The sequence below is a fragment of the Amphibalanus amphitrite genome, unplaced genomic scaffold, assembly GCF_019059575.1.
Source record: "Amphibalanus amphitrite isolate SeventyFive unplaced genomic scaffold, NRLGWU_Aamphi_draft 000048F_arrow, whole genome shotgun sequence".
Classification (NCBI taxonomy): Eukaryota; Metazoa; Arthropoda; class Thecostraca; order Balanomorpha; family Balanidae; genus Amphibalanus; species Amphibalanus amphitrite.
Window position 1 is genome coordinate 423,283 of NW_024881544.1, and position 20,620 is coordinate 443,902.

General features: G+C 50.1%; 2 protein-coding genes across 2 annotated transcripts in view; one reads left to right on the top strand and one right to left on the bottom strand.

Moving 5' to 3' along the window:
- Positions 1-7,696, bottom strand: part of LOC122377631 — a 32,489-nt gene extending 24,793 nt beyond the window's left edge. The window contains exon 1 of the mRNA XM_043357898.1: positions 7,569-7,696. The gene's annotated coding sequence lies outside the window, so the exon portion shown is untranslated. The remainder of the gene's footprint in view (positions 1-7,568) is intronic.
- Positions 4,792-5,397, top strand: LOC122377615 (ribonuclease H-like). The gene has a single exon (XM_043357854.1). The coding sequence runs from the start codon at positions 4,792-4,794 to the stop codon at positions 5,395-5,397; it is 606 nt and encodes a 201-aa protein (XP_043213789.1).
- Positions 7,697-20,620: the final 12,924 nt, after the last annotated feature.

Sequence of the window (20,620 nt, forward strand, 5' to 3'; positions counted from 1 at the left end):
TTCTTCCCCCATTTCTCTCAGCTTATTGATTTTATGAGGCAATGGTATGCACCATAAATTCTGTGAAAATAGTTTGATCATTTTCATGCATTCTTAAAAAATCGAGTTCCCAACCCCATTGTGCGCCTCTGTTTTAGAAAAATGACGAGCACAGCCCCGTCAGCATCCCAAAATGCAACCACTGTCACCTTGCCGACTGACTTAAATACGTCACACACATTTGGTGGCCTTTACTCAGTGTGCTTCCACTTGTGCAACTCAGTCACGCCCTTAGGGTCAACGTGTGACACCCACAATCCATCCACGGTAACAAGTAGTTCAATGACCTGTTTTGGATCTTCGATATGTGGCCAAAGTTTTCGCGTTACGCCTCCTTTCGAGTATGCCTTTCCACTGGAGTCAGCAAACGGGGGATGCATCTTGCAGAGATCTTAAACATATTAACCCTCGCCGGCACAGGCCATTTTGCGTCCTTCGACGGCACAAGGGGGGGGGGGGGGTTGGTACGACCCCCCCCCCCTCGCGTTTCGCCCCTGATCTAGCTAGAGCTTCGCGGAAAAAACGACGCCGTGTTGCCCGTCACGAGAGGAAGCCGATGATACCCAATTTTATGACCCTAGGTCATCGGGTGACCTTCCAGGTCAGGTCAATGACCCGAAAACCGGGAAAATCGGGACCTGTTAGAAAGTCGTAAAGTGTGGCTGCCATGTGGTTTTCCGGGGTGCTGATCACGAATATCGTGTTAGTTTTGATCAGAGATGATGTTTTTAAGCATTTAGACCAGGTCGGGTCAGACTCAGGTCAGGTCAGGTCAATCGGTAGGGGTTGTGACGGGTATTCGTAATACGTGTCAGCCGCCTCTGACAGCCTCGTAATATGTTACGAAGGCACCAAAACTACTATGTAAATGTTCAAATGGTTGCTAAATTCGAATTCAGCTCCAAAAACTAGCCTAGAAACATGTAAAACTCGAAAAAGTGAACCGAGGTCACCCGAGGTCACCAAAGGTCAATGACCTGACCTGACCTTCAGGTCACCTTGACACCCACCCTAATGTATGGGAGCAATATCAAATCACATGTTTGAGCGTTTGAAACCACGAAAAGCTTGCAAACGCGCGGCTAATGCGAGCCGACATACGCCGAATCGCGATTCCGGCCAAACATGGTCTCTGAAAAGAGGTCACAGGTCAAAGGTCCTTTGGGTCAGGGTCATGAAATTTTCAGGGTAGGTGTAAAATTGATCAATGCGAGGGTACTGAAAGTTTCGTCGCGATCGGCCGCTTTTTACGCGAGTTATTCGCGAAAAACCTTAGGGGGGGGTGCATCAACCCCCCCGTGCCGGCGAGAGTTAACCCTCGCCCGTAAACGGCGATCTGCCACCTTCGCCCATGCAGGGGGGGGGGGTTGGTGCGACCCCCCCCCCCCTTGGCGTTTGAAAACGGAGCGTCGTAGAGCTTAGCGGAAAAGACCAACGGATTGCTCTCGCCGAGATCTCGCGATTGGTGGTATATTTTTTGGTCCTAGGTCAACATTTGACCTACTTTTGACCGGTCAAAGGTCAAATTTTCGGAAAAATAGACTTTTTTCAACTTTCCGCGGCAATTGCGGCAAAACGGTGGGAGATATCGACTTGAAACCTTCACTATCGTGTTCCTTGATCAATTCTCTATCGTTTGGTATGTATTTCGTTTCCCTAGCTCTAAAAATGGCGCGTTGGGAGCGCCGGAAGTCGGCAAGGTCACAGTCGGCGGCAGAAATTCGAAAAATCAAAATTTAAATTTTTGAAATCTGATTGTATTTTTGGATTTGGGAGGTCCATTTGCTCCCTAAAGAAGCTAATATTGCTGCATATTCCCATTGAGGTGACAAGAATTAGCAAAATAGTGGTTCGGGCGCTTTTCAAAAATAGTACCGGACGCTGTTCCTCTTGTGACGTCATAGCTCCGTGACCTGACCTGACCCGGTCAAGTTTCTTATACCATATGATAGCCAATACTTGCCCCAACATGCATGGGAAGTTTCATCACGATCCATCAACCGATGTCCGTACCACCGGCAGGAAACCTCGGGCGTTGGCACTCAGTTTGTGAAAATCCGGCCGGAGGCTGTTCCCTTTGTGACGTCATAACTCCGTGACCTGACATGACCCGGTCAAATTTTTTTTTATCAAAAGATGCGCAAGGTTTGCCCCATAAGGTACCCAAAATTTGGCGGCGCTGCGCGCTGCCGTTTTTGCACTATTTCCGAAAAACCTCAGGGGGGGTTGCACCAACCCCCCCCCCTACATGGGCGAGGGTTAATACGCTGTTGAAGAATGGCTTTGAGGAACCTGAGGACACCTCACACCTCCGCTTCTGCTGCGCTGTTCTAGACCAGAACATTTGTCATTTTTCACAAAGAAGTGCTTATTTTTCATATTTTCTTGAGTCAATGCTGTTGACGGCTGGCCACTGCGGGGTTGACCATTAATGATCTGTTGACCAAAATTGAACAGAGATGCCCACTTTTTGACGCTACTGTAAGAAAGACAAACCTCAACATGTGTTGGCACTTGCTTTTCGTGAATAACGTTTGGTGCATTTTTCTGCAATACATGAACCAAATCACTGTTCTCTTCTGGGCATCGCCCATTTTGACTGGGAATAGCAAACTATGTTACGATTAATCATAGGCGCGGGAGCCGGGGGGGCAGTGGGGGCAGCTTGCCCCCCCCCCCCCCCAACTCTGGGGCCGTGGGGGCGGTGCCCCCACAGCTTTGAGACGGAATACCACACTTTTTTTGCAAATGTTTTCTTTTTTTGTTGAAAAAGCCGAGGGGTGAAAAATAAGTGGCCTAAAACCGGTGAGAAAACTAGATTTGGGGGTACCCTAGGTTAATCTCTATTATGGTGTGCCCCCCCCCCCCCCCCAGTCGGAAAGTAGTTCCCGCGCCCCTGCGATTAATTAGCAGCCTGAACCAATCACAGGGCAGATTGGTTAATGGCTACGTAAGTGGACATCCCAATATCACATCACTGAACACACCACGTTGCAGGCCGAAATTCCAACTCCTTCATGGTTTGGCCGGGAACTTTTTGAACGCCCCTCGTACAGTTTGAATCGTCGTCTCGTCAGACCGCGTCAGCCACGTCATGCACCGGGCCGTCGAGCACCGTTGGAGTCAGACTCGAAATCGTCAGGCCGCGTCGGCCACATCGTATACACCGGCGCCGTGTCGCACCGGCGGAGCCACGTTCAAGACTGTCGTGCTCCCGTCTCGTCTCAGCCCTCGTGGTAGCACAACACGTGCCACGTGGGCATGAGAACCAGGACAGGGGCCGAATGACGCATGTGTGCGCGGCGCGGCGCGGCATTGCTCTCCTCCATACCGAGGGGACTTCAGCGGAGCTCCACGACTTGTTGATGACGTGCAGTAGCGTGCAGTGGCCCAGGCCGCGCTACTGCACGTCATCAACAAGTCGTGGAGCTCCGCTGAAGTCCCCTCGGTATGGAGGAGAGCAATCATCATACCGATCCCTAAGGCCGGGAAGGACCCTCAATAGGTCACTAGCTACCGTCCGATTTCGCTCACCAGCCACGTCGCCAAGCTGATGGAGCGGATGGTGGCAGCTAGGCTCACGCACCTACTGGAGCGAGACAACATTATCCCCGCAGAGCAGGTCGGTTTTCGCCGCGGCCGCTCTGCAGAGGAGAACCTGGGACGACTCATACAAGAAGTCCAGGACGGGTGGAACCGGCCGCCACCGAAGGGACGCCCGTCTGACGGCAAGACCGCCGCCAGGTTCGTGTTGACGGCCTACGACTTCTCCCGCGCCTACGATGTAATCGACCATCAAATGCTGCGACTGAAGATGTCCCATCACCTTCCACGGTGCCTTGTCACGTGGATTCACCACTTCCTCCGAGACCGACGCGCCTGCGCGGAGGTCAATGGGTCACGGAGCCGGAACCGCCCATTCCGAGCTGGCCTGCCGCAGGGGTCCGTCCTCGCACCGACCCTGTTCACGCTGTGGTCGGCGGACCTCGTGGCGGCGCTGAAGCGGATCCCGGGCACCTCTGTCTTCCTGTACGCCGATGACACCGCAACACTGTGTTCCGGCGGTACGATAGCGGAAGCCAGGGACCGGGCTCAACAAGCGGCGGATGCCATCGCGAAATGGGCCCGCGACTGGAAGATGCGGCTGGCAGGAAGCAAAACGCAAGTTTTAGCCCTGTCGCAGCACCACGTCGACGCCCGGGACCTGTACATCCACGTAGACGGGGCACGAGTGGACGCTGGGAGACACCTTCACCTTCTCGGCGTAACCCTGGACCGGCAACTTCACATGGGCGAGCACTGCGCGCGCGTCCGGAAGAAGACCAAGCCGAGGATCGCACAGCTCCGTAAGATGACCGGGCGTTCCTGGGGTCTGCGGGAGCCACAGCTGCGAGTAGTAGCCAACGGCTACATCCGCGGTGCCCTGGAATACGCGGCGGCTGCATGGCTCCCTGCAGCGTCCGAGTCCCACGTAGAGCTACTGGAGAGAGAGAGAGATGCGCGCGGCAGCCCGCGTTATCACCGGGTGCCCCGTGAGCACGCCGAGGGATCCGCTCCTCGCGGAAGCCGGTCTGGTTCCCGTGAGAGCACGCCGGGACCTGCTCGCTGCCAGACTGAGCTGTCTGGCAGCCTCACAAAGAAGCGGCGACCCACTGCGCGCGGTGGCCGAAGCAACGGCCCCACGGCGGCTCCGCACCACCACCGCCTGGCGCGACACGGGGGCGCGCGCCCTGGTGAGCGCGGGCGTGCGAGATGTACCTGTGGAGGAGCGCCTGCACGCCGTGGATCGACGACACCAGGGTCCAGTTCAGACTTGACATCGGCAACCACATCAGCCGCACAGCACCACCCGACGTCCGGCGGGAGAGAGCGGAGGAGCATCTGGCCACCCTTCCAGACGACGCCGTATGGGTGTGGAGCGACGGCTCGGCGGAGGGAGGTGTCTCAGCCGGAGGGAGTGGAGCGCTGATAATCCTCCCCTCAGGCGAGGAACACGAGCTCCGAGCCCCTGCAGGCAAGATATGCAGCAGCACCCGCGCCGAACTGGTGGCGATCCGCGGGGCACTGGAGATGCTGCTGCGGCTGGAGGGCGGCCTGGCGGAGAGCCCGGTCATCGTCTGCGCCGACTCGCAGGAGGCGCTCGCCACACTGGCGAGTGGGGCTGGGAGCCAGGCGACAGCACTCGGCGCCGCCGTATGGCGACTGCTCCTGGCGCTCACGGACGGAGGACGCCGAGTCTTCATGCAGTGGATCCCAGCGCACTGCGGAATACCCGGCAATGAGAGAGCGGACGTGCTGGCTAAAGAGGCATCCAGCCTGTCGCAAGACGCCGTCCCACGGACGTCCGCTCGATGGTGAAGGCAGTCCGCCGCTCCGCCACCAAGGCATGGCGTCGCAGCTGGCCAGACAGCTTCTTCAAAACCATCATGGGAGACCGGATGCCGATACCGGTGCTCCTGGAGTCTCGCGACGAGGCGGTCAACGTCCACCAGCTGCGGGCGGGACACTGGAGCCGCTCGCAGAGCTACCTCCACAGAATCGGACGCCGCCCCGAGCGCGACTGCCCACAGTGCAGTGATCTGGCCTGCCCGGCGGCGCGCTGCCTGGTGTGTCGCGAGGGCCCGGACACGCCGGAGCACGTACTGCTGAGGTGCCCGTGCTTGGCTGGCGCGAGGCTCCGCCTACTCGGCAACATCAGACCGGACCCTACGCAGCTTCGGGACGGCGGGGCCGTGGCGGCCTTGAGCCGCGGCTACCTCAGTCACCAAGAGCCGTTGGGCTACGGTCGGCCGTGAGCCGACCCGGGGAGAACAACAACAACAACAACCTCCGCGCTCCGAGCGCCGGCCGTCTTCGACAAGATATCCAGAAAGGCGTATTTGCTCGCTAACAGGCTGTATATATGTATATATTAGTTAGGTACCTACTGACATCATTTCATAAGGTTTTTAAGGTTTCCTGCTGAGCATTTTATATCTTTCTTTATTTCAATTGCAGTTGGCAGATTTTGTTATATATGGAGATGAGATCCCTGTGTAGTGTGTACCTTTTTTAGATCCCCATCATCCCATGTACCTTGGCATTTCACTGGTGACACTGACAAGCCTAAACCATCCATGTGAGCTCAACCAATGAGAAGCCAAGAAACTGCAGCATGCTGACAAAAGAAAAATGGGTAGAAGTAAAGAAGGCATCACAGTTCACACTTGTTTTGTTTTTGCAACCAAGAAGAGACACCATAGGTTAGGTTTCAAGTTTAGGTGGTATGTCTTAGGTTGAAGGTTGCTGGTTGTGGGTTTTAGGTTGCAGGTTGTAGGTAAGGTAAAATTAGGTTTGGTTGGGCTTGGTTTTATAAGAAAGCATCCCTGGGTGTAGTGCCTCTCCTTGGTTGCCAAAAACAAGTGTGATACCTGCTTTATGCCAACAAAAATTGAGTGAACATAGAACTGCACTCTGTACATTATCTAGGTACAGCGCAACAATCCATTAAAACTGCCAGTGAATAAGTGGGCGATTTCTGTTAGCATTGTATGTATATAGGGATTGCTTTTAGAGGTGTTTGAGCTGCTATAATCAGCATCTAATCTTTGTTGTTTGGCCATATTATAAAAATACAAATTTGAGTGAGCCATTTAAAGGGACCCTCCCACCTTCAAAAATGTTAATGAATTGGCATGAAAGTGATGTCGCTCGGTTCAGAAAGAGCGAAAACGAATATCTACCAAATTTCATCGAAAAATATTCACCGGTTTTCAAGATATTAAACTTGTACAATTGTTTACTTTTTGGGATCTCCGCTGTTCCTAGCGACTTTATTTGAAAGTGCGGCATTTGTTGCGCGCAAAGCAGCATATACCACCGCGTGCTACCAAACGTTTTAGTAAAAGATTTAAAAATCGTTAGATCTCCACTGACGTCACAAATTCTAAGGGGGCACACCAATGCATTAGCCCCTTAGAATCCGAAAACTGCAAGTTTGAAATTCCATATCTCCGAATTAAAGCATTTTTCGATGATGTGAGTGCCCAAACCGGTATTTTCAGGCCATGGCCACCAATTTGGCTATCTCAACTCAAAACTAATGTTAAGGTGGGAGGGTCCCTTTAAGTCCCACAAGGAGCCGTAATAGCCATTTTGGCTATTACGGCTCTTAATGACCCTGATCTTCATCTGAGGCCAGTTTTGCAGACAAAAAAGTTGCCTGCTGAGGGCTGGCAGAAGTTTCATTTCAAAGGCTCTCACAAGCTTAAACAGCCTGCACGATACATACAAATAACTGCTGATATAAGAAAATACATTTGTTAGGCAGGCAGGTATGGCGCTCAGGGGCAGTTTGAGACGAGAAAAGCTACAGAAGGCAATTTTCCTGCTGGTAAACCTAGCCCTTGGTCACCAAATTCAAATTGTCCCATTGAATTCTCACACGACCGAGTTTGAGTTATCTACAGTAGTGCTGATGCAAATTAAAAGCTTGCAATGACGCGAAGATCATACTGTTCAAGTTTTCAACACAGTTACAGCACACTTACCAAAAGCATGCTGTTATGAAAATTGTACGGGACTAACCAAGGCCGTATAAGTTGGACTAACCACCAACGCAGGCAACACCCTGGACCTCAGTGGACCTCAGCTGGCCTACTCCCAAAACAAAACAAAACTCTGAAAACGCTTCAGCTTGGCAAGCCAAGCGCATCAGTGTGGCGGGAAACGTTTTCTCGTGAACGCCGCAGCTGCGCCACATATGAAAAGCTACCATATAAGTATATTATCTACCATATTTTGATCGTGATGTCAGGGAGTAGTAAAGGAATATTGATATCAGATCAGGGGCCTGTTCCCACTCAGTAGAATTTTCGACCAAATGCGTTTTACTCGGTGTTATTCTCTAGAAGACCCGTGACCAGCAAAACATTTTATCTTTGACCCATGGGCGTAGGAACGGCTGGAACATTGTGGGTGCATGGGTGCAGAAATCCAGCCATGGCCGGTGAACCGGGGGGGGGGGGGGGGGGGCGACACCCGAGCGAAGGCTCGTTACGAGCTTTGAGGATGTACCATGTCGAAAAGGTACCAACCGATAAGTGCATTTGGAAGCATTGACCCTCGCATGTGTAGGGGGGTCGGATGAACCCCCCCCCCATGGTTGTTCGCAAATAACTCGCGCAAAAAGCGGCCGATCGCGACGAAACTTTTAGTACCCTCGAGTTGATCAGTTTTACACCTACTCTAAAAATTTCATGACCCTGACCCAAAAGACCTTTGACCTGTGACCTGATTCTCGAGACCATGTTCGGCCGGAATCGCGATTTGGCGTATGTCAGCTCACATTATCCGCGCGTTTCCAGTCTTTTTGTGATTGTAGACGTCCAAACATGTGAAATGATGTTCTTCCGGTTCCCATGCATCACGGTGGGTGTGAAGATAACCTGAAGGTCAGGTCAGGTCATTGACCTTTGATGACCTCGGTTCACTTTTTCGAGTTTTACATGTTTCTAGGGTAGTTTATAGGGCTGATTTCGAATTTAACATCCATTTGAACGTTTACGAAGTAGTTTTAGTGCTTTCGTGACATGCTACGACGCCGTCAGTGGTAGTTGACACCTACTATGGATAGCCGGTAGGACGCCTAATGGTTGACCTGACCTGACCTGACCCGATCTGGCCTAAATGCATGAAGAAATCATCTGTGATCAAAACTAACATCAGATATTTGTGATCAGCACCCCGAAAAAAACCCGATAACAGCTTCACTTTACGCAGTTCTAGCAGGTCCCGATTTTCCCGACTTTTGGAATATTGACCTGACCTGGAAGGTCAACCAATGAAGTAGGACCTTAGAATTGGGTATCATCGGCTTCCTCTCGTCACGGGCAACACCCTCGTTTTTCCGCGAAGCTCTAGCTCGATCAGGGGCCGAACGCCAGGGGTCCGACCGACCCCTCCCCCTCCCCCTACACATTAGAAGCTGGAAAACGCTGCACACATTCGAGGGCTAATATTGTCAATATTGACTACCGCAAAAAGTAAAAGCGGCCAACTTAGCCATTTTCGAAGATATCGGGCTAAAATTTTGGACAGTGGGTCATCGGTTCGGTATGTGTTCAATCACATGCTCCATTTCCCTTTTTTCAGCACAAATGTAAGTTTTGAAGACCATCACTGATCACAGTAGCAAATGCTTCGAAAGATGAATAGGGCAACATATCCTGAATTTGCCGCGCTGCATGGAAGTAGTGTTGATGAAAAAGGGGTTTTTGGTTCAGATTATGGGTGCAGAATCAGGGGCGGATCCAAGGGGGGGGGGTCACATGGGTCATGGCCCCCCCCTTGAGGCCCGGGGGCCCAAAGACCTGCCAGGGGCACCATCGGCCTATCAGGGGTATCACAGTCCTGACAGGGGCACCACAGGACCACCAGGGGCACCACAGGCCTAGCAGGGACACCACGGGCCTGGTGCCCCTGGGCCCTGACAGGACTGTAACGCCCCTGACAAGCCTGAAGTGTCCCCGGCAGGCACGTGGTGCCCCTGACAGGCCTGAGGCGCCCCTGCAAGGCCGGTGGTGCCCCTGGCAGGCCTGTGGTGTCCATGGCAGGCCTGTGGTGCCCTTGCTAGGCCTCTGGTGCCCCTGACAGGCTTGTAATGCCCCTGGAAGGACTGTGGTGCCCCTGGGCCCTGACAAGCCTGAGGTGCCCCTGACAGGCCAGTGGTGCCCTTGCTAGGCCTGTGGTGCCCCTGGCAGGCCTCTGGTGCCCCTGACTGGCTTGTGGTGCCCTTGGAAGGACTGTGGTGCCCCTGGGCCCTGACAAGCCTGAGGTGCCCCTGACAGGCCCGTGGTGCCCTTGTTAGGCCTGTGGTGCCCCTGACAGGCCTCTGGTGCCCTTGCTAGGCCGCTGGTACCCCTGCGCCCGGAGAAGACTGGTGCCCCTGAAAAGTCTGAAGTGCCCCTCGGCAGGACCGTGGTGCCCCTGACAGGCCCAAGGTGCCCCTGCGAGGCCGGTGGTGCCCCTGGCAGACCTCTGGTGCCACTGGCAGGTCTGTGGTGCCCCTGGCAGGTCTGTGGCGCCCCTGGCAGACCTGTGTTGACTGGTGCCCCTGCTAGGTCGCTTGTGCCCCTCACAGACCTGTGGTGCCCCTGGGCCTTGACAAGCCTGAGATGCCTGGCTATGACAGGCTCGTGGTGCCCCTGATAGACCCTTGCTAGGCCTGTAGTGCCCCTGGCAGGCCTCTGGTGCCCCTGCTACCCCTGCGTCCGGAGAGGACTATGGTGCCCCTGAAAAGCCTGAAGTGCCTCTCGACAGGCCCGTGGTGCCCCTGGGCCCTGACAGGCCCAAGTTACCCCTGCGAGGTCGGTGGTGCTCCTGGCAGGCCTCTGGTGCCCCTGGCAGGTCTGTGGTGCCCCTGGCAGGCCTGTGTTGACTGGTGCCCCTGCTAGGCCGCTGGTGCCCCTCACAGGCCTGCGGTGCCCCTGGAAGGACTGTGGTGCCCCTGCCGCTAGGGGTGCTCATGGGCCCAACAGGCCCGTTGTGCCCCTGACAGGCCTGTCGTGTATACTTGCTAGACCTGTGGTGCCCCTGCTTCCTGGCAGGCCTGTGGTGCCCCTGGCGGGCCTGTGGCGCCCCTACAAGGCCGTAGGTGCCCCTGACAGGTTCGTGGTGCCCCTGGAAGGACTTTGGTGCCCCTGACAAGCCTGAAGTGTCGAGAACAGACGCTTTAGACGCCAGGGTCAAGTTCGTCGGACTGACAACGATTTGCTTACCTGATAACGTTCCTGGTAAGTACTCACTACTCAGCGTCCACAACATATATACACATAGCACATTCATATATACTTGCTTACAATTGGTAAATGTGGTTGTGGCTAAGAGTTAAGATACTGACTAAAAAAAGAAAAAGAAAAAAAAACTGAAAATGGGGGCACCACCAAAATGAAGTGGACGAAATCCGTTGAGTTTTTAATTTTGGGTATAGGTAGGGGCACCACTTCGATTCATGACCCTCCCCTTGGAGTTTTCCTGGATCCGCCCCTGTGCAGAATACATTGTCTGCACCCACTGGATAAATATTGTGGGTGCAGCTGCACCCTTGCACCCATGGTTCCTACGCTTATGCTTTGACCTGACCTGTGACGTCATCGGTGACCCCGAGGTCAATGAAATTTGGTTTTCCTCGACAAATTTGACAAGGCTATCGAACGCCGTTTGAATTTTACGGATCCGTTCAGTACCTACTTTCGGAGATACCGGGGGCAAAAAATGTGCCCCCCAGGGGTGGAGATCTGTCAAAATTTCAGGGGGGATCCAGGCCGGGCATATCAGGATATAGGGGAGAGTGGGGCAATGGCGACACCATAAGCATTTTGCTCAATAGCTTAGCTATTCACAGCTGGAAGAAATAGTGCGGAGAAAGGCCTCAGAGTGTCTTTGATCGAATTATCGCACATAAACAAAGTGGAACGGTGAAATGCCAATTTAAAGAAGGTGCTGGAAAAGAAAACTGAACATAAAAGGCCAGATACAAATCGAAATGGGAAGGACAAGAGTCACCTCTAAGAGCAACGAGGACGCTTCAAAAGATGCGGCGAGTTTGTCTCAAAAAGACGAAAATGGTGGAAACGGTGATAAAAAGCAAAAAGAGGTAAAATCCGGTGCTGGAACAGCGAGTGGGGAATTGTCGGATGGACCAAAGAAAGGTAAGAAAAGAGGATCTCCAAAAATTGAGGCGAAACAAACATACACTTGCAATGGGGGAAGAAATCCATGTGGTAAAACGCTGGATGACTCAGATGACTCTATCATGTGTGATGGCTGCGAAATGTGGTTTCACCCAAAATGCCAAAATATCTCAGATGATGCTTTTTGGGCACTTGATGAGTATGACCTCTGCTTTTTGTGCTGCAAATGTCGCCCCAAAGTCAAAGATTTGGGGAAGGCAGAAACCATCAGCAGCAACAAAATTGAGGAGATGGAGAAAAACATCCTTCAGGCAATCAATGATAAGAATGTTGATATAGAAGCGGAAACAAAGTTAGACCAAAGACTAGATCTCTTAGAACAAAAAATGAAAGAACAAATGAAGACTCATCACGTCGAACTAGAAAACTTATCTCGAGAGCTCAAAGGGCAGATAGACTCTGTCAAAGCGATGCCAAAGTATACGGAGGAAATTAAGAGCAGTGCCCAGGAACTGAGAAACTACATGAAGGCACATGATGAAAAAACAGTAAGAGAGAGAAACATACTACTCCATAATATACCTGAGAGCAAATCAAGCAATCCTGAGTTGAGAAAGCAGTATGACCAAGACAGCTTCCATAATGTAGTCGCGGCGCTACTAGGAGAGGGGATGATCATTGAGGTGGAAAATGTGATCAGACTGGGAAGAAGGAATGAAGACAACAAAACCATGGAAGATCAAAAACCTCGACTGATGTTGGTCAAACTCAGAGACCAGAGAGATGTTGAACAGCTCATGAAGAACAGATGGAGCCTCAAGGACAGAGGTTTTCCAAATATATACCTTACCAGAGATTTGCCACCAGAAGAACGAGAAGCTCGGAGGAAACTCAGGCAGGAATTGGCTGAAAAGGGAAAGGAAACACACATGATATTTCGGGGCAAGGTGGTCCCCAGACAAGGGAGAGATTCTCCAGGAGAACAACAAAACAGGCAAGTCAACCACAGGGCCTCATAAAAGGGATTACGTGATTGGGAAAAGTCATTTAAATTGTATGTACACCAACGCAAACAGTTTGAGAAACAAACATGAAGAATTACTCAGTAGAATTCAAATCAGTACGCCAGATGTTATAGGCATAACTGAGACATGGACCAAAGATGACTTCTTGTTGCAAGGTTATCACCCTGCATTAAGGAAGGACAGAGCTGAGGGTCAGGAAGGTGGAGGGGTCATGCTTTTCGTTCGAGACAACCTAAGGCTGACAGAATGTTTTGAACTAAACGGTTCCATGTTCGGTGAATCCGTTTGGGGTATTGTAAGACCAAGCCTATCAGTCAAAATACTTATAGGGATATGCTACAGGAGCCCTTCAAGTTCACCCGAGAACAATGACTTGTTATTGGAACTTTTCAAGCAAATTGATCAAATAAATGCAAATTGTGTGCTTGTCATGGGAGACTTTAACTATGGCCAAATAAATTGGAAAGGCGGGACCTCCCGAGGGCCATTGGACGGCCATGCAACCAGGTTCTTTGATGTCGCACAAGACATATTTTTACACCAGCATGTAGACTTCCCCACAAGATTTCGGGAAGGCTGTGTACCATCACAGCTTGACCTCGTCTTCAGTGACAATGATATGGCAGTAGACGAGCTAGTCAGTGAGAGTCCACTGGGGAAAAGTGACCATGTGGTTTTAACATGGAAGTATTTCTACACAGACACAGCAAATGGTACTCACAGGAAAAAGTCAACTCTGGGCATCCAGAGGAACTTCAGCAAAGGAAACTACCAGCAAATGAATCATGATCTAAACAATGTGAACTGGGCTGAGATTGAGACCCTAGGGGTTGAAGAAGCTTGGAGGCTGTTCAAAGCTCAGATTCAAACAGAAGTTGCCAAGCATGTCCCATTAATAGGCAAAAGAAGCATGAAACTAGAAAAAGCACCTTGGTGGTCACCAAAGTTGAAAAAGGAGGTCAAGAGGAAGCATGCATGCTGGAAGCACTACACCGAGGTGAAAACTGCGGAGGCTTTGGAAGAGTACAAGACTCAAAGAAACCGCACCTCAAAGATGCTGAGGAAAGTCAGGAGAGACTATGAAAAAAGCATCATTGCAAAATCAAAACAAGAACCAAAGAACCTCCACAGATACATTCGAGCTCAGCACAAAGCGAAGGTCACAGTGGGTCCTCTTGAAAAGCATGATGGGTCTCTGGCACAAAATGATAATGAAATGGCTCAAATTCTCCAAGATTTTTTTCAAAGTGTCTTTGTAGATGAAGACAAGACGAAAATCCCGAACCCAACACCAAGAGTGGAGGATGAGAGGAACTTTATGAACGATGTGACAATCACTCCAGACTTGGTCTACAAGGAACTGAGTGACCTTAACCCTCAGAAGGCTGCTGGACCTGATGACATAAAACCAATTGTACTAAAAAACTGTGCAGGATCACTGGCATCGCCATTATGTGCTCTCTTCAGGAAAACCCTAGACGAGGGTAGGCTGCCGGAAGAATGGAGAACTGCCAAAATCACTCCAATATTCAAGAAGGGATCCAGAAGCAAGGCGTGTAATTACCGACCAGTAAGTCTGACCAGCCAAGTTTGTAAGATACTTGAGAGGATCATTCGAGCGCAACTGATGCATCATATGGAAATCAACAACTTGCTCAGCAAACATCAACATGGCTTCACCACCCGGAAATCATGCCAGTCAAACTTGCTGGAGACCTTTGAGGAATGGACAGAGGCACTGGACTATGACTTGGATCTGGATATAATATTCCTCGACTTCAAAAAGGCGTTTGACACGGTCCCCCACGAAAGACTAAGCAAGAAGCTCAGGAGCTATGGTATAGCTGGCAAGATCTCTGACTGGATAGGAGATTTCCTACGAGACCGCAGACAGCAGGTATGTGTTGGTGAAGGACTATCCGAGTGGGGTCAAGTCAAGAGTGGGGTGCCTCAAGGTTCTGTGATAGGACCAACGCTATTCCTACTATATGTGAACGAGCTGCCGGAACTAGTAAAGAGCGGTATCAAACTCTTTGCTGACGATACAAAAGTCTATCGGACCATCAATGGAGATCAGGACACAAAGGCATTACAGGAAGACCTAGAAGTACTGTCCAAATGGTCCGAGGATTGGTTGCTCCAGTTCAATGTAGACAAATGCAAAGTGATGCATTGTGGTAGAAAGAACCAGAGGGCAAACTACACCTTAACTCAGAATGGAATTGAACACCGATTGAAGAAAACAGAGCAGGAGAAGGACTTGGGAGTGTTAGTGGAGAGTAACTTGAAACCCACACTGCATTGTCATCAGGCGGCCAACAAAGCAGCAGCGGCACTTAGAAGGATAAAAAGAGCTTTTGTCAACTTTGACAGTAGCAGCTTCAAGATGCTATACACAACGTATGTGCGGCCTCACCTAGAATATTGCATGCAAGCAGTTGGTCCCTACATGGCCCAAGACTTCAAGGAACTCGATAAGATCCAGCGCAGAGCAACCAAACTGGTAAGAGGGCTGAAGAATGTACCTTATGAGGAGCGACTTAAGCGGCTGAAGATTTATGACATGAAAAGGAGGCTGCTAAGAGGCGATCTGATACTGGTGTTCAAAATCATGAGAGGGATGACTGGACTAGAGTTCGACAAGTTCTTTGAAGAGAACACAGAGGAAAGAACAAGAGGACATAACAAGAAACTGAAAGTACAGAGAGCCAGACACAAACCGAGAGCAATGGCCTTCTCAAGACGCAGTGTGCAGCACTGGAACTCTCTGCCGCAAGGTGTGATCGAAGCCGAAACTGTTGACAGCTTCAAGAACAGGCTAGACCGACACTGGGCCGCAACCATTCCTGAGTAATTTGTCTTTAAATCACGGCCAATGACCTATGACCGATGTGGACACCAAATAGACCATTGTCTAATCCTAGTCCACTGAACCTATACCTATACCTATACCTATTTGAAGCTATTTTATGGTGATTTTGACTGTGGTTATAGCCAAAGGAATAGGCTTTCAGATAGCACCCAGTTTTAGTATCTCAGATCACTGATGACAGATTCAGAGCCTACGCGAAAATGTGGTGAAAAATGGAGGTGCAAAAAAGCGAGGGGTAATGCCAGCCACTAAGTGCAATAGCACAAAAAATCGAAATATCGTCGCTGGTATTCATCCTTAAACCGTTCTTTTGATGGAAATTTAAGTGAGAATTAAGAAACGACAACTGTATTCAGCAGTTAACAGTACACTGCACTGCAACACAACACTGCACTCGCTGCAACACAACAGCGCGGCACCAACAGAGCAGCAAACTAACACAACCGTAAACACAGCAAGCAAACTAACACAGCCGTAAACACAGCAACCCGAAACGTTGAGCTTTAACGACGGAAGTCGCAAACAAAACCACGTGGAGTCATTCCGGACACGTGTCCGGCAGGGGTGTCGTTTTCCGAAAATGATTGGTAGTGCCCAAAGGCGGCGGCTGGCCATATATGACGGGGCGGTAGGGTACCCCCAAATCTGCCTTTCTCATCGGATTTCGGCCACTTATTTTTCGCCCTGGTCATTGACAAGACTAACCGAAATCTTAAAAAAACACAAAAAAAAACTTTGGAAATCTGGGTCCACAGCGGACGCCATGCACAAAACGTGCAGTTATATAGGCAATAGTGTCGGAGGAATGCACGCCATTCTGAAAGAGGCCCACATCGACTTAAAAGGACGGCTGTGCTGAAAGGGGACAGGAACAGCTTTGAGGGCCCAAGCCGACTAAAAAAGACGGCTGCGGGGCCAGGAACGGTTTTGAAGACCCACGCCAATTGAAGGGTTCGACAACTAACGAGGACTGGAAACACAACGATAGTTAGAAAGACCTGCTTGCCAAAATAAAAGGATGACAGTACGAGGGGCGTTCAGAAAGCTACGGGCCCGACCATGAAGGAGCAGAGAGATACACTAGCATCGACTCATTAGACCAAAAAGTTCATTTATTCAAATAAACACCGTTAAGACAAACACATTTCGCGCAGCGCTTCGCGAGAGCCCTCAAGGCCTCCATAACCAAGTGGGTTTTGGACCCATCCTGCACGTCCAAGACGGCTGATTTCGTCTCCCTGCTGTTAGCGAGGTTGCCGCTGCTAATTTTCTTATGTTGGGGAAGAGGTGGCAACCACTAACCAGAGTGTGCAAGGTTCGGAGAGAAAAAGTGGATGCGACAACTCGAAGCTCATCGCTTCACTGTTCGTCATCCCGCCCATGTACGCAGGTGCGTGGTCACGGATCAGGTGCACACTTTACGTCAGCTTCCCTATAGCCTCTCCTCGATGTTCGATGTTTATCGAATGGACGCACATCATCAATTGTGTGCCCCTGTTTTGGAAAGTTGACGAGCGGAGGGGGGTCGCATCAACCCCTCCCCCTGCCAGGCCGTGTTATGAAAAATGCCCAGGGCGAGGGTTAACGCTTGGTGCCTTTTCTGCACTAACTACTATAAAACGAATCACTGCTCTCTTCTGGGCGTCGCCCATCCTATCCGAAATGGCGAACTATGCTACGAATAGAAGCCCGAATCTATCACAGAAGAGACTTAATTAATGGCCACTTACTTAATTTGCGTAAGTGGACATCCCAATAACACATCATTTAACACACCGCCTTGCAGGCCAAAATTCCAACTCCTTCATTGTTCGGCCCGAAACTTTTTGAACGCCCCTCGTAGTTACGAGCTTCAGTTTTCGGGGTCTGATGCGGTAATGACCTGGCTTTGAACCCTGGGGAATCAGGCTGCATCACCCACTCAAATCAATATACCTATGGCCTATTCTGGAGCACTGCGGCACCTTCCGAAGTCGGTGTAGGGCCTCCAGCGGCTGGTGTGGAGACGGATCGGGGTCTATTAGGGGCGGTCGCGTGGTATGCGGGACTCAGAGGCAGTTATGGACCTCTATAACCAATTGCGTTTTCGAGCCTCTTAAAATCCATTAAGGACCGGAGTCTTAGACACGTGAAACCTCATTAACCGTGTTTACATAGGGTTCCCTTAATCTTCCCCTATTTGTCTCTTAAATGTCCCTTATAAAGGAATCCTCTGTCTCCTTTACCTCGCTTCACTACAAATATGGCGCAACTAAGTCATTCTAGAAGCAGTTTGCAATTTTTACTTACCTTTAGGGCTCTCCCAAATAGCTTCCAGACTAGACACTGAGGTAAAAGTGATAGCACATGAAAGCTCAAAGCAAGAAAAATCAGAAAACTATCTGGCATTTAACATACTTTAAACGGCTGAGCTATTATTCAAGTAGGTGTAATCACATCCACGGCAATATCAGAACACCGCACCTGTCGAATTTCTGCCTTGACTTTCTGCCGTTTATGCGTTAATGCCACTTAAAAATCCTCAGTCGGCGCACGTGCGCTTGTCGAGTCGGGGACCACCAGTCGGACGATTCGGAACTGCCGGCCAATCAGCACGCCGCTTTTGTGATTTGGTAGTTTGAGAACCACTGGATATGGTAGCGTAGCAGCTTTTGGAAAGGCGCTACGCTACCAAATCCTCCCCTATTTGTCGCTTAAAGAGGGAATTGAAGGGCAGGATAAAAATACTTCAAAATATGAATTGTTGAATTTCGAGTATTAAATAAGCCCAATTTATGTTGTTTACAGCATAAACGATGCTTTGTATGCTTCTAACAACAATAGCGCCCATAGCAACGTTACACGCGATCGCTATGATGCCTAAAATTCGATCTGAAAATAGGGGAGAAATAGGGGAAGATTAAGGGAACCCTATGTAAACACGGCTATTGTCAGCCTGCTACATGCACCTACTGTGGCTAGAGCCTTATTTATGTACTTGCATATGTGCTTATTTAATATTTGCTTATCTGTTTATTTTGATTTTTTATCAACTGATAAGTGACAAAAGATTGGTAGGGCTCAGCGAACATTGGTAGGGCCCAAATAAACATTGGTAAGGCTCGGGCCCTACCAGGCCTATACAAAACGACGCCCCTGACTTTTGTGAAACTTGGTAGGTATGTAGGTAGGTAGGTAGGTACCACATAACTTGAAATTACTTGACGTAATGACATGATGTGGAAAGTGAAAATGATACCTAGATATTGATGGAAATTTATGGACTTAGGTACGCTACAAGAAGATTGAATTGGTCAACCAATTCAAATTCAATCTACTTGTGGAGTAAGTCTATAGATTTTTATCAATAGTTACCACTTACCATTGAAGTTACTTGCTATCATGTTGATTTTATACATAAGAACCTCATTCATTTTATTTGTATGACATGTTTGAATGCAATTTTCTCAATAAGTGAAGAAAAATGTTGGTAGTGCTCAACAACACATTGGTAGTGCTCAGCTGAACATTGGTAGTGCTCGGGCACTCCCAGGCCTATACAAAACGACGCCCCTGGTGTCCGGTATTACCCCGAGGTCAGCTTTATTTTAAGAAAGCAGGTAGCAGTCAAAGGCATTGCGCCGCAAACGCCTCACATCCAGCAGTCGCCTAAGAAAGGCTTAATTGAAGGTCATTGCAAAGCAGCACTTCTGAAAATGCGTTGACACATTTCACAGTCAGCAAATAGATGCAACAAAAATTAAAAATCAGATACGAAAAACACATTTAACGCTATAAAAATGAAAATAATGGAGCTACCGTGACAAACTTGCACCACGTGCTAGAATGGCGCTCAACTGAAATGTAAACAATATCAGCTGATTAGTGATGGACAAAGTACTCACTGGAGATGGGTGGCCGGCATTACCCACCGTCCGCCATTGCCCCACTCTCCCCTATAGAGGCAGATCTGTCCTGGACACTGGACAGCTCGTTGAATAAAAAATTATTACGTTTTACAAAAACGCAATTTAATTGAAAAAGGCCATCGAACGATTTCGACAAAAAATACATTATTGGAATCAGCTCACCGTCAGCTTTCGAATGGTATATTTCCATGGGTGGAGAATGTTTGAAAAAGTTACCCCGGCCGGCGACCAATAGTCGGAAAGACGATGTGCTCACATTGTTGTCAACGGTCATCATAAGCAAACCCCTTACGCAGCCTTCTTCAATGTTGGGCAGCTCAACCTCCTATAAAACAAACAGGGAGTCGATCCAGGAATATCGACCGGTCCCGGTCTCGCAGCTCAGTCGGTAGAGCGTTGGACTCCGCGTGGCAAGAGTAGGTACGCGTCCCGGTTACAACAGTCCGATTTCGAAGCGTGCAACGGACGCTCGGTGTTTATGAGCATCCTGACGAGTACGCTATTATAAACAGGTATGGTTGCGGTCTTTGGCACTGGCAGGCCAGTCGAAGGCAGCGAGGTCAAACATTGTTTCAGAAAAAGTGCGCCGAAAACGCGCCAAATTTTCGAAACTGAACCAGATTTTAGAGCAGTCTTGGCATTGGCGACCACACGCGGGTCCTGGGGTTGGAGATTATGGTATGTTAATTAAGCAAATAGTTAGTTACCTGATTTGCAATATTACGCCCATGGCAGTGAACATTTGAAGAACGAGTTTTCTTTTCTCGTTTGGAGACAGCTTCTAGGATATACAGGAGTGGAAAAGTTACCCCGGCCGCGCCGGGGTAGGCTGAAAGTTACCCCGGCCACGGCCGGGGTGGCCGGGGCAGGTTCTCCACCCATGTATATTTCGTTTCTTTTGTGGATGAAATGAGTTTCCGACGAACCGTGGGCAGGGGTGTGCCCAGGCGGCTGTCAGATCAGGAGTCTGGCAGGGTAGCGGCACAGATCAGGCAGGGTAGCGGCACAGTGGAGCCGCTGGCCAAGTCCAGCACGTAAAGTTAGCACATCTAGCCCATCTGGGACCCAGTTGGACGCCCATGACATACCTACCCAGATGTAGCC